The following is a 14,378-nucleotide window of genomic DNA, read 5'->3' as shown; positions in this document are numbered from 1 at the left end:
GGCAAAGACTAAATCCTGCTAATTGCATTGTCCTTCAATAAGCTCTCTCAGTATTTCAAAGAAAGAACAACACAAATTACTCATGCCTGGAAAGTGGGTCTTACACCAAGACTGACTAAAACAGCTCAACTTGTGAAGTTGAAAATGCTAAAGGTGACTTGTCCATGATCTACCACTAACATCTTGAAGACTTCTGAACATATTGGGCTCTTTGATTATCAGATAGAAATGTAAGATCCAGTGCCTGAAAACTGCAACACAAAAGAAAACACAAGGTTGAACAGTTTATTCAGAGATAGGATGGATTCTTCAGCCTACCTCTTGCTGAACTGTGAGTTTCACTGTAAATTTTCTTTCTGTAAGCAGTTCTAGTAGCACATTTTTGAATCTGTGTAAAATTTTTTCTCTTCACATAGTATTAATCCCACTATTAATCACCAGACTACCCTCCTGCAGACATGGTTGTGTCTCACTCATAAACTTCATCTAAATGCAAATCTTCATTTAGTGCCCTGTGTGTATTTCAGTGGTTCAAACCATTTCATATCACCTGTAATTGTGGGATCACACCAACAGTTGTGACACTTCCTGTTTGTCAATTCACTAAAAGCCAAGGATGATATCTTTGCTGGTCTGTTGTCTTCTGCTGCCTCTTATTTCCCCTGTACACACATTTTTTCCTGGCCACCTTTCTCCTACTTTTTCCAATCACCTACCACCATTACAGACAATTCACTTTATTTTTAGACTCTTGTAATATAATTTACCCAGGCACAGATGACATAAGCAAAACCAGAAGTGAATATCTACACAGGAGCTTGAGATATTCATACATCCTCACAAAACATTCCTGACACCTTTTTTTACAGAAGGCAAATTCATGTTTTGTGAACTCCAGTGACTTCCTCAAGGCCACAGTGTGATGCCAGTTTGAAAGCACAGTTAGTCCCAGCCTTAAGGACTCAGAAAAATTAGACTCAAGAGTACCTCAGTTATTTTATCTCATTCATATAATGTGTTCCTTGTTCTTCTTTGGAGAAAATGGTAAACAAAATGAGAAGGGAAACAAAATAATCTATGAAAATTATAATTAAAAGTATTCTAAATCTCCAATTCAGACCACCAACCCCTGCCTATCCTCCAAAGGATGGCATTTTTCATAGGTTGCAGTGTCAGTAAGGAACACAAAAGTCTTACACACAATTCTAACTGAAAAAGCAAACATTCCCCTTTAAATTCCTGGAATTTAATCAGTACATATTACAATATTCATTCTTCACTGGAGCATCAGGGCTATATAACATTGGTATAAATTTCATAAAACATGTCATAAAACCTGGATTTGAGGCAGAGGGTTTTTTTTTTTAACTGAAAGTATTAAAAACCTCTAGTAATTAAGTCTATGTTCACTCACAAAATTTGTGAGTATCAAAAAAACCAAGGTAAAAATTAGCAACAAAATCCTGAATTCCTGAAGAGACAAAGAGGAAGAGAAAGGAAAAACAAAATTTTTATAAGTGTCCTGTGTCTATTCATAGGGCTCTGGAGGAAGTTTCAGAATGATCACATCTACATAAGGGCTCCTTTCATGTTGTGACCAAACACTAAGAACATGTCAGCACAATGCTCACTTTCTACCCAGATAAATCTTTTCCTAGTGGAAAGAATCAAGAAAAGAACTATAATTGCTTTATATTCCCAATCTTTCTGAATGCTGCCAACCCCAGGGTTTTTTCTACTTTTGTGCATTCCTCCTCCTTCCCTAATTTTTATGCACACAATTAGATCACTGAAAGCTAAATTCTGATCTACTTAAATTGATAAAAATTAAAGCCTTCAGAATGGGTTCTTCAAAGCCCACACTACTTTCTATATATACTGTATGCCTCTACATTTAAGCAGGAGTTAGTAGTATTTTCTTCTTGCCACATTTCTGTAGCAGAAATATGATGATAAGAAAATGACAGATTTATATACTACAGAGAGTATTTTCATACAGTAAATTACTCAGATAAAATATTCCTCTTTGGCTTTTGTTCAAAAAGGTTGATTTATCTTTGTGCTAAAGAGCCCACACAGGACCTCTGCAGTACTTCATAGTATTTCTAAGCTGCAGCAGACCATCAGCATCATTCTGCTCTGATCTCATGCATAGCAGAGGCCAAAGAACCTCACCCAGCAATTTCAAGCCTATAACTCACAGCTCTAAACTCACTCATTCTCTCAAGGTTAACATCACTAGTGCACAGAGGGTCTCCAAAAAGGTCTGCACAGCATTTAAATCCCACTTATGATCTATTCTGAAGACTACTGAGATTTTATGAGGTCTAGGACAGAGAAATTTATAGTAACTATGGGTACATGAGGTAACCCACCAGGTGGCTGCAAATCTCTCTGACTCACAATGACCTTTGGGGGAGAAAACTACCCACTGCCTTAGAAAGATACCAAAGAAAATGGAATAAATATTCACACATACATATGCATGTATTTGACACCAGACACTATGTAAATACCACCTACCAAAAGCTGTGAAATAAAACTGTGCAGTTTTTATCTGAGCACTCGTAGGAGTTCTGACAAAATCCAGGTCTGTCCAGCTCTGACCTTTTGCTCAGGTGCACACTGTCAGTACATTTCCATGAGAACACACTAAGGACAGTTTTTCTGTCCAGTTATTCAGTTAAGCTTTAAATCAAGCCTGGATTTCAGTCTGGTTCATACTCTCTAGATCAACCACAACATAGCAGCTTCATACAAGAATAAATGTATAAATTTATTGCAAAGATCTGTATTGATCTGATAATACAAATTCTCTTTCTATTCATCTGAATCCTCCATTTATATTCTCTTGTCACTAAATGCAAGAGCATGCAGCAACACCTTCAGATCCATCCTAGGAGTGAGTTCCAGAGTGCCACAGCAGGTGAAGTAAAAAGCAAAGACTCTGCTGCCACCTAAAGGGTTTCTCTGTCCTTGGAACTTCTGAAGTTGAGGAACAAAAATACTTGGATGCACCCAGCTTAATGAGCACCCAAACTGAAAAAGAGCTATCAGAACAAAAGCATGCTGCTTAAGACAATAATACAGCTGCTTAATATAGCTTATCACAGCTTAATTTAGCTGCTTTCCCCTCACTGCACTGTGCTCTTCTTGCAGTCAAAATTACAGCTAGGAAACAGTAACAACACTACATATTTGTTTCTTCCCACTTTGTAAGATTACAGACTACAGTCAGAGTGGGTTTGGATAAATATAAAAGAACAAAAATCTTTCATTACAAGTCATATTTTTCCAGATTTTGAAACAAGACACATTTCCAAATTCTCCTTTTTTGGACTGCTTTGAAGAGCAGCTTCCAGAGCCAACCAGTGCTTTCCAGCAAAGAGCTCATCAGTGCTGGATATAAACATTGCAAGTAAAGAGAGGGAGAAAAAAAAATTAATCCAACTCTATCTTCTCAAAATGTTTATATTGACTGCAGAGCATAGTGCAAAAAATGTAACTTTTTTGTTTTCAGAAAAGCATTTCACAAGAACTCAACCAGTCTTTCTTGATTCAAAGAATAAAATTACTTGAAGAAGAAATACTCCAAGTGTAACACCACATACTTATCTACTTCAAAAAAATACATCATTCTCATTGCTAGTTGAAAGGTTAAATATGTGTAAAACAATACAAGAAGCACAGCACAACAGAAGCATAAGTTAAGATTAAAAGCACATCTTCCCTAAAATGATTAATCTTAAGAAAGGGATTTGAAGGACAGCAAAATTAGTATTTTTGAAAGGAATATGGAACATTTTATTTCCCATACCACAAAATACAAGCTTACTTTGGGCAACAGGAAAAGAACTTCCCAAGAAAGATGTAATTTTGGTGCCTACACTGAGTTTGTGCACGTCACCAATCAACACCACAGACACTGGTGTAGCAACAAAGCAGTCAGTGAGCAAACAGCTTCTGGCAGAGAAAAAACTGGGGTTAGAATAAAACTTCCTCTGTGAACAGCATGGTATCATGAGGGAATTCTTGCAGCTTCACAGGAAGCATCTAGTAGAGTCTAACACAGAAGGATGAACTTCAGGTATCATTGGCCTCTCTTCATTTTCTACCTCCTCATAACTAGAAAACATTTCTGTATAGCAAGTATCAGTGAAAAGCCATTTATCTCCAGGTTGGACTTTGACATTCCACACGTATATTCTTCAACAAGAAAACAAAAAAATCTACATTTAGGTTCTCCACTAAGAAAAAAACTGTATTCCTATAAAACTTTGCTTCTTTCTTCTCACAAGCACCTTCACAGATATGGACCTAAGCATGAAAACCAAGGTCTGATTCCTCATGAACTGTGCCTGCAGCACAGACCACAGCTTTGACCATTACGAGGCCACTGCGAGCTGGACACTTGACCAAATCACCATTTGTATGTGACAGAAGGCAGGATGTGCAAGAAAACATCTTGACATGGCTTATCTTGCCTGGACAAGGATAGGGCAGCAAGGCAAAGTTTATCCTGCTTATTTCCTCAGTCAGAGGACTTTCATGCTCACTCCTCTTACTCAAGCAAGTCACAAAGTGTCATCCCAGCCTATTTGCTACAGCCTGTTCTCAGGACAAGTACCTTAGGTTTGGATTACTTTTATGAAGCACAATGATCTCTAACACCATGGAAACTAAGAGATCATAAACATTTTAGAAGCACAGGTGTTCTGGATCCCAGAACAATTACATCATAGTCATTGCATGCACAAGAACCTTATCAATGTCAAGATTCACGTTATGGTATGATACTGCAGGAATCCTGTCTTTGAATTTCCAAGTTAAAATAAGGTAGGGGGAAAAAAAGGAACAAAGAAAACAACCAAATAATTTGATATTCAAGCACAGCTACAGAGTCCATTTTCATACTGGAGTTTATACCATTCCAATAGAAGTTTTAGGTCAATGACAGAGACACTTGCATAGAAAGGGCCCCTCTCTCAGGGATGAACAAACATAGAATGTTCAAGTCTGACTGTTTTAGGCTGCTGCAATGGGTTCAGAAAGTCACTCCAAAGAATAGTGGATATTCTATACAAACTCATCCAACTGTCTATCAAAAGGCTGGCAATAATTTCATAAAACAAGGCTAATTGCCAGATCTGTATGCTCCACACTTCGTCCTATGTCAAAAACCCTCAGCAACATTTAGAGCTGTTCTTGCTAAAACCATTCTAAGTGAGCAGTGATAGAAGTCAAAGTAATGTGGAGAATCTCACAGGGTTAGAAGATCCTACATTATCAACTACTGTTTACACACTAGATCTCAATCAACTGGAGATGAGACAGCAGCCAGAAAAGGAGGACATTGAACATATAAGATGTAGTGGTGCATACTGCATGAAGAAAAGTACAGAGGCAGCCCTGGGACAGGGAATCAGACAAATGGAGTAAGCAGACAGAACTGAGGTAAACTCTGTTGGAAGAAGGAGCAGGTTATGTAATAACTAGACAAGAAAGAAAAGCCAGAGCTGTAACTCTAACTCAATCTGGGGAACATGCCAAAGAATTGTATCACTGACATTTTTAGGACCCCTGGGCCTGTTCTGTACACAGTGGTGAGCAGAAAAACCCTTCAAAGGATGGTAAGAAAACAGGAGGAATTCTCAAGCAGATCCTGATAGTGCTACAGGAAGATCACTGCTCTGTAATACAGATGGCAAACAGCCATGGGCAGCAGCTGACCATGACATTTCGGCAAGTTTTTGAAGAAAAAGTAGTTCTTTCTTTTGATCCTTAAGTAAGATTAGAATTCACCTGCAATAACTGCTTCCCAAAAACAGCTATTCCACATTTCATAGCCTCTACACTTCACACTGGGAAAGTGATGTGTGGCTGAAAGGGTGTTCCAGACATCAAGGAAGCATCTTGCTTTCTACAGAAAACCCATTCAGCTAATTAGACAAAACCCTAACTGTTCATTCTTGAAAACGCTTTTCAAAAGTTTAATGCTAAGAAATTCTTATCTTGCCTGTAGTTAGGATACTCTCCAGACCTCCAAGTTATTTCCCATTTGTACTGGACAATCATCCCAGTTTGGATTTCAGCCCAGACAAAAGTAATACTCCATCTACAGAGAGCAGTTGTTGGACTGGAAGCCTGGAGATGACCATGAGTTAGATTTCTTCATTCAAATATCCACAGCTCTCCATACTTTACAATCCTATATTCTTGAGAAAGTTCTGCTGAAGAGTCATCTGAAACTGCCATCCTCAGCAAGCTGACCAAATTTACAGCCAAAAATTTTGAGCAAACCTGAGAATGGATGTCTGTCATGGATATGACAAATTTGTCCTGGGCCAGCATATTCTTACCATAATCAGCACATCAGTCAACATGGAATTGCAGGTTTCACTAATTCCAAAAACAGATAATAAAACTTATGGTTCAAGTATTTGACATGGATGTCCATCAGTGATTTCTAAGTCTACAGAACTACTCCAAGTAGGTAAGTAAAGCAAGTTCAACCAAGAGAACTTAAATTAGCAGTGCAAACAGCTGTTCCTTTGTGTGCAGAGGTGCCAACACAGGACTTAGAGCACTACAATTCAGAGATGTTGCCAAACAAGTACTTGGGACAAATGACTTAATGAATTCTCTTTCTACAATCACACTACTAAAACTCAAAACCAGAATGAGGCAAAACTTAGAAAGATGCAAATTACAGTAGAACTGAGAGGATTTTACTTGCGTTATAACTGATTTTGAACAGTGTCATCTTCAAATTCTCAAATCTATTAGGTCTCCAGTCCAGCAAAGGACATAAGCATGTGCTTTAGCTTTAAAATATTCAGACTCTTGGAAGGCTGATGGACCACTCACAAATATCAGTGTGTCCTTTCCTTCAGTATTTTACTAGCCTGGGCCACAGAATGTCCAAGAGTATTTTGAGTGTAGGACATACTGAAACCAAGTGTACACAGTCTGATTTTTTGCTTACATAATTTACTTATATAGTAACTTTTCAAACTGCTTCTATACAACAGCAGTGTTCTGTAAAGAAAAGAAAAATACAACCATTAGACAGTGTCAGTACCTAAAAGATAATCAGCAGAAAGACTGAGAAGGACAAAAGGTTTATCTTTCTTTTTCACTCATTAAATAAATGAGCTTTTAAATTGGCTGTTTCCTTTTCACATTCAGTTTGGTGAAACTAATTTTTACCTCTAGATCCTTAAACCCTTCCAGGATCTTTTAAAATTCTCTTTTTCACTCATTAAATAAATGAGCTTTTAAATTGGCTGTTTCCTTTTCACATTCAGTTTGGTGAAACTAATTTTTACCTCTAGATCCTTAAACCCTTCCAGGATCTTTTAAAATTCTGTCTCTTTGCTAGCACATGTTCATAACACCAATGCTCAGTGCTAAAAGTCAGCAGGTTCTCAACTGACAGGGAGATCTTAATCAACAATTTAACTTCATGGACATCAACAAAACTCCTTATAAAATAAGAGGTTTTCATTATCACGTACATTAAAATTATTCTGCACTCATTTAGCTATTATTAATAATAGCCTTATTAATAAGAAATAGCCTTATTTTTCTAGAGATTGTACAGGTTCATAAATAAGCAATGCCTGACCCAAACACTGAACACAAGTAATTTCTTTTCATAAACCATAAATACAGGAGTAGAACAAAATAAACATTTAATAAATACATTTAACAGTAAATGTTTTCAGGATTTTGTCAGTGGAGAATAGGAATTAAGAGAGGAAAAATTACTCACTGAACTAACTTTTCCGTCTTTTCAGTTACCTTAAGAAGCAAATGTAATTTTTTTTCATGTACTATGCTATGTACTTGCTATGTACTTCATTACTATTCACAAACAACAGCATTGTCCATTATGAAAGACTATAGGAACAAAATAAACACACAGAAAAAGCGCTTGTAAACTACAACAAACAGTTGCAACAGAATTCCTTGCTTCCACAAAGCCTGGCAATGGAACCTGTCAGAAGCTGGACAGTCAAATTTTGCAAAGGAAATAAAAGCAAATTACAAACTAGACAGAAAAACACAGAAATATATTATCTAACTCTATCTCAAAATTAAATTAGTATTTTGCCTCAGAAATGAAGGCAAAGCAGGACAGACAAGCAACAGCTTTAGAAACAGAAATTGTTGCGTATGAGCTGGAGGTAAGAGCTGAACAGTCAAGTCCAGCAGATGAGATGTGCTTATTACAAAACACCAAGAGTTTACCAAGCAGGTCATGCCACAGAAACCCAGTATCCTTCCTGATGGCATTCTGCAAGGAGCACAAGAACTTGAAGTGTTCAAGCAGAGTTGTGGCATTCATATTTTCTGGGAAAATCCCTTTGCCCAGGATTTTCTCCTGGGAAGCTGAGAAGCCTCAGAGAAAAAGAAAAACAAATTCATATGTCATTTGCTTCTCCTGTGTTGTGCTCACATGTGGAATGTGTTTGGAGATTGTTTATCCAACAGGTGGTTGTTTCATTGGTTTTCTGTGAATTGTTTTCACTCTGGCCAATCAGGGTCAAGCTGTGCCGAGACTCTGGAAAGAGTCACGAGTTTTCATTATTAACTTTTTAGCCTACTTGTAAGTATCCTTTATGTATTCTTTAGTATGGTTTAGTTTAGTATTCTTTAATATAATATAGTATCATAAAATAATAAATCAACTTTCTGAGAACATGGAGTCAGATTCATCATTCCTTCCTGGCACGGGGCATCCCACAAATACAATACAAAGTGGTCAGGGTAATGAAAACCAAACCTTACAGAAGTGAGGACCTTCACTATCTGTTCATTCCATGTAAGTATTTCTGCAAGGAAAGGTGTAGGAGTGAAGAAGACAACTGTTGTAGGTGAAAATGTAATTTGGGAACACTAGATCAAAGAAGTATGACCTACACATCTGGAACACCTCTGTAGTGCCATGGGATGTACTATGATATCAGATCATGCTTGATAATTCTATAACCATAATTCAACAGGAAAGTTGCCTCTGCTGGAATAAAATGTGTTATGGCCTAGGTAGGAGCTATTTTCCAGTCACACGATGTAGCTTAACTGTAACCAGGTATTTCATGAGGAGTAATCTCCTTCTCTCAGGACAGAATGCTAAAAATGGTCCTTTTGGTTACTGAGTTAAGTGAACAAAATAATTTCAAGCTTTTAATTAAAGATTAATGTGTCAGAAGCAGACAAATGAGGAAGGGACATTTCCTAGGAGTACAAGTCACAGACTTGCAGCTGCAGACCTGCACAGTTGAGCTTAAGTTGCCTTACACCCTTCTCAATACAAATGAAACAGGGGCTTCTACTGAAAAGTGCAATTAACAAACAACTTTTAATTTTTGTATAAATAATTACAATAAATAATTCTGTGGTCTTGGGGATGAAAGAATTCAGTACATTCCATGTATTTCTATGCATTGCTTATGACAAAGTAGGAGAGATGGTGACTGCTAAAGCAGAGGGAAATGGAACTGGTTCCATGAGCTTTACGTCAAAGGGGATCCCCAGGTGAGGGTTCAGACAAGCTTTCCATTTCCTCTTCCTGCTAGAAATGGCATGTCAATTGTCTCTGACAGCAGCATGGATAAAAAGGTGAAAGGAGAGAGAACTATCCCACCAGACAAGAGAAAAACATTAATCTTGATTGTACACAATCCTTGGCTTAGCTGAGTGCAAGAGTTATAATGAACAGCAGAGCTTTTCTTTCAGGAGATTCTTCTCCACTCTTTATTGAAACTATCAGGTGTTTGGAGCTTTAAAGTTTTTATTTTTCCCTAATGAAAACATTAACACAGATCCAAGACAGGGAAATGGGTCAGCTAATGTTTGTCCTTGAAAAGTAGCTTTGCAGTGCTCCTTTCATTGTGAAATAGCAATGACAAGACTGTGGGCAGTAATTGGAGATTTAAAGTACCCCACTTTGGAAATGTCCAAATTGAAGCACCCTAAAAAAGGCCTGATTTTCAGGAGAGACAGCATTTAAAAACCTGCATCCCCTAACAGGTGTCTCAAACTTTGTATTCAAGATCTTTAGCATTATTTTAATATATTTTGCCCTGAATGTCAAATAAAACAGACACAAAGAAGCAGTATGATAATGAAAACTCATTTTATTCAGCCACTTGAGGGGCTTTCTCCATCTCATTCAGCAATATTAAAGTTTCTACAAAGCTGAAGGGTAACAATCACTTGAACACAATTAGTCTTGGCTGTCACAAAAGCAAGGACAGTGTTTGCCAGGTATTTATGTGTTCACTGAATTTATCATTTAAATGAAATTTTTCATTTAAGTGAAATGATTGTAATGAAAACACCCTGGCCAGGCCAGAAGAGCTATAATAAAGATCGATATTAATAGTAACTAAGTCAAAATACACAGGTCTGGGACTCATCTGCCCCAAATGATTCAGAATGCAATACAAGAGAGAATATACTTACTGAAACTTTCCACAAGATCAAGGGCAACCTGAGTAGCCACATCCATCCCAGAGTTGATGTAGGACTGGCAGCTTTTCAAAGAAGAAAGAGCTGAATCAATAGCATTGAACGAGACTCTTGGACCACCTGACATCTTGAAAGTGTTACTCTAGAAACAACAGAGAGAACAAATTAAAAGCAGTTTGCACACAAAGAATTTGGGAGAGAAAACATAAGTTCTAATAGATAGCTAAACATAAAGCAGTGTCAACAGAATCACTGAAGCATTAGGGAGCAGGGATGAAAACTTAGCTCCCAAGATGTCAGTAAATTCAGTGAAAATGCAATTCATCACAGGTTTTCAATTCACCTCCAATTCAGTATTAAGCAAAACTGCACCACTAAAAGCAACTGGCATTTTTCTCTGCTCATTTCTACCACTAAACCACAGTGAAGTTCAAACTCCACAATTACAGCTGCTTGAAAACTACTGCTCTATTTCAGATCCAAAATAAGATCCAAAAAAGCCCACACGCCCAAAAACTCGTCTGGGTTATCTAGGCATATAATCAATTAGCCTAGGAAGAAATATGGTTTCTCACACTCTATTTAGTTTCATCAGTAGCTGGCCCTTGGAAAAAATAATCTAACAAAGAGTCACTCTACTAAGAATGTACTTAAAACATTTAGCATCATTCTTAAATAAAAGCCCACCTTTAAAATGCTGTCTACTTCTGCCAAAGATGCTACAAGCTTTTGGTACCCATCTTCCATTAGCACAAAATTAAGTCACCCAGGTACCATTGTTTATCTTCTTTACCACCCTCTGGCTCTGCAATACACACCCACAGCCTACACCCTTGTGGGGATTAGCTGCTCTGTTAGTAGAACCTTTAAGTGTTTTGGCTTATGTTGTTCCTGTCCACACTGCTCACATCCATTGGCTTCTTCCCAGAAATCCCTAATTTCTGCTCTTCCTTCTTCATGCTTTGCCATAACCCACTCAGTCACATAGCTACTGTGACAAACATGAACCTGGTGTGAACAATTTTATACTTCAAGTTGCAGATTAGAAAAATTCTGCTTCAGCTTTAGATACACCAAAGAAAAAGAAAAATAGACACAGCAAAGCAGAACTCTTAGTCAGAAATACTGCATTAGTCCATGTAAAGAATAACTGGTATGTTCAAGGACTACACTGAGATGCCATTGGGGGAGATAGAGAGCAGAATCCACAAACAAATTTGGGGTATACCAGAAGGGAAAGAATTGTTCTATCAATAACAACCTTTAACAGGCTATAATCCAACAGCAACGTGGGAAAGATGTATAGAAAGTAGAGTGCTTTTCCCATGCTTTGTATCTAAGGCTGTATCTCTCTCTACTGCTTTCCCTGAAACTTCAGAACTCCACCTTGTGATCCCCCTAACGTGAACATTGCCACATTCCACACGAGTACCATACAGACTAGGACACCTGAACACCTGCTGTCTCCTAATGTTTATTTCCTATAATTTTCCTTTTTTCCATTTATAAAATGTGCTTGGCCAGTCAATACGATCTTTTATTACACCATCTTTAGGTGAGGTGCTTCCAGCAACATTTTAACAACAGTTCAACCTCACCACAAACTGAACTTCTTAATTACATGCAAATTTGTCTTCCTCTCTATCCCCTTCTAAAGGTGCATCTTTCCCCAGATGCAGGAGACTTCAACTACAGCTCTTGTTATGTCAGCTCATGTTCTCCCTGACAGAAGACTGTGACTGCTATCATTACAGAGCTTTAGAGCTGTCAAAGTGACAACAGAAGACAAGGCAAAAGTTCCTTATAGAACTCACTGAGAGTAAAGAAAAAGGATGCTCTTGAATATTTAATAACAAATTCCTTCAGCTAGTATATTATTTAACTTTTTTTTAAGGTACTTGTTTGCCATCTTAGCAAGACTGTTTGTATAGAACCTCTGTGATCCAAACGTACACTACTGAATAGTCAAATGTTAGCAGCTTCATCTTTCTGAGCCCATTTTGTGCATCAAAGTTAACAAATAGAGCCTAATTCCCCTCTTGAACTTGGTAAATCTAAATCTTGCTGAGAAAGCCTGCTGTTCTTTTGGAAATTTCACAGACACACACTGTGAAAGCAGGAATCTGAAAAATAAAAAACAAAAAAACAACATTGAAAAGTTTAAAAGGCTCCTTCATTCTCATGAGCAAACTATACAGGAGCAGAAGTTACTGGTTATGACATTAAATCAAATCATTGCAGTGGTAGGTTCACCTCAATTTATCTTTTGGAAAGTAATTTCTTTTGGATTAATTTTCCTTTTTTTGTTTTTTAATAAAAGATTATTTTTCTTGGAAGCTGGTTGCAATCCTGTAATGCCCCAGCCTACCTGAGGGGTTCAGAGGAAGGCACTGGGATATACCCTGGGCAGTGCATGGGAAAAACAAAAACTTTGGAACATTCAAGTAGAATAAGGTACTTGGCAAAATTTAAAACATCCAGACCAAAATAAAGCACTTCCCAAACTTTAACTTCTCCAGACACAAGAAGACACTGGAAGTTTTCAGTCTGATTTACAACACATTTTGAGAAGAATATGTAAGAAAACGAAAGAAAGAAAGAAAGAAAGAAAGAAAGAAAGAAAGAAAGAAAGAAAGAAAGAAAGAAAGAAAGAAAGAAAGAAAGAAAGAAAGAAAGAAAGAAAGAAAGAAAGAAAGAAAGAAAGAAAGAAAGAAAGAAAGAAAGAAAGAAAGAAAGAAAGAAAGAAAGAAAGAAAGAAAGAAAGAAAGAAAGAAAGAAAGAAAGAAAGAGAAAATGGGGAGAGAAAAGTAGATGGCCACCACCCCAGGATCCAGCATTGTCTCAACAACTTCTAAACCCTGGCAGTGGAGCATGTTTGGCACATGTGTTGCTTTCCTTTTATCTCCTATGCTCTGCCACTTCAGGGCTTTCAGCTCCTGTTCCCCCATCACTTCCCAGCTGGCTCTTTTGAGCCTGTCAGCTGTGCCTCAGCTCTCCTGTAGATCCCAAGGCAAAGATTTCACTCTTGAACTTTCTAAGTGAATTCAACTTCAGCTTGGAGCTGTCCATTCTGCCTTCCAAGGGAGGGGCACATTCCTCCCTGGAACTGGTTTCACTGCAGTGTTTTTTCCACCACACTCTTTTCTGCCAGGAAATGGAAGGAAACTTCAGTGGGTGCCTCAAAGCACCTTTACCATGTGCAACCCCCAGCCCCTCTCTGCAGGAAACACAACCAGTAAACTCCGTGCTGAATGGGAAACTACTGGGGACACTGTTTTATTTTTTTCTTTCAGCAAGTGGTGAAATGGTCCAGACAGGATAAAGAACCAAAAAAAATATAGTTTCTATTCTGTTCGCTATTTCAAATATTTGCGGAAATACCTAAACTCTCTATGCTTCAATATCTCAAACTATGAAGCAGAGGTAAGAAAACACTATTATTTGTTTCTGTAACAGCAGCCCTACAGGTGTTAAGTGCTCTCTGAGCAGCAGGATCAGTGTCCAGCCCCAGGCACACTCGGTGACGAGGGGCCACAGGGAGACCCCTCCCTTTTCGGGCAGGGGAGCAGCGCCCGCCGAGCCGGAGGCTCCGCGCTCCAGGGCCGCCTCACCCGCGGCAGGGCAGGCCGGGCAGTCCCGCACCGAGACCCGGCCCCGAACCCGTCCCGCCGCCGCTCCCGCACCCCGCGGGGGAGCCCTGCCCTCACCCGGGGAGGGGACGGGGCCGGCGGGGACAGCCACGCTCGCCAGCGGCCGCTGCTCACCTCGTCCTCGCAGGCCGAGAGTGCGGCTGCCCCGGGGGCGGCCCCACGCCGCCCTCCCGGCGGTACAGGCAGGCTGGCGGTAGCGCCGGGCACCGGGGCGGGCGGAACCGCCTCATCAGCCGGCGCCGTCATGTGATG

The 14,378-nt window shown here is 38.9% G+C and overlaps 1 protein-coding gene across 1 annotated transcript in view; it reads right to left on the bottom strand.

Annotated features, from left to right (window-relative positions):
- Positions 1 to 14,356, bottom strand: part of NSMCE2 (NSE2 (MMS21) homolog, SMC5-SMC6 complex SUMO ligase) — a 126,304-nt gene extending 111,948 nt beyond the window's left edge. Inside the window, 3 exon segments of the mRNA XM_058031473.1 lie at positions 10,471 to 10,618; positions 14,241 to 14,258; positions 14,261 to 14,356. Of these exon segments, the coding sequence (XP_057887456.1) occupies positions 10,471 to 10,618; positions 14,241 to 14,258; positions 14,261 to 14,356 (262 nt within the window).
- Between the last annotated feature and the right edge of the window lie 22 nt (positions 14,357 to 14,378).

This window comes from Melospiza georgiana, chromosome 1, assembly GCF_028018845.1.
Source record: "Melospiza georgiana isolate bMelGeo1 chromosome 1, bMelGeo1.pri, whole genome shotgun sequence".
NCBI lineage: Eukaryota > Metazoa > Chordata > Aves > Passeriformes > Passerellidae > Melospiza > Melospiza georgiana.
This window is presented reverse-complemented; position numbering and strand designations above follow the sequence as displayed.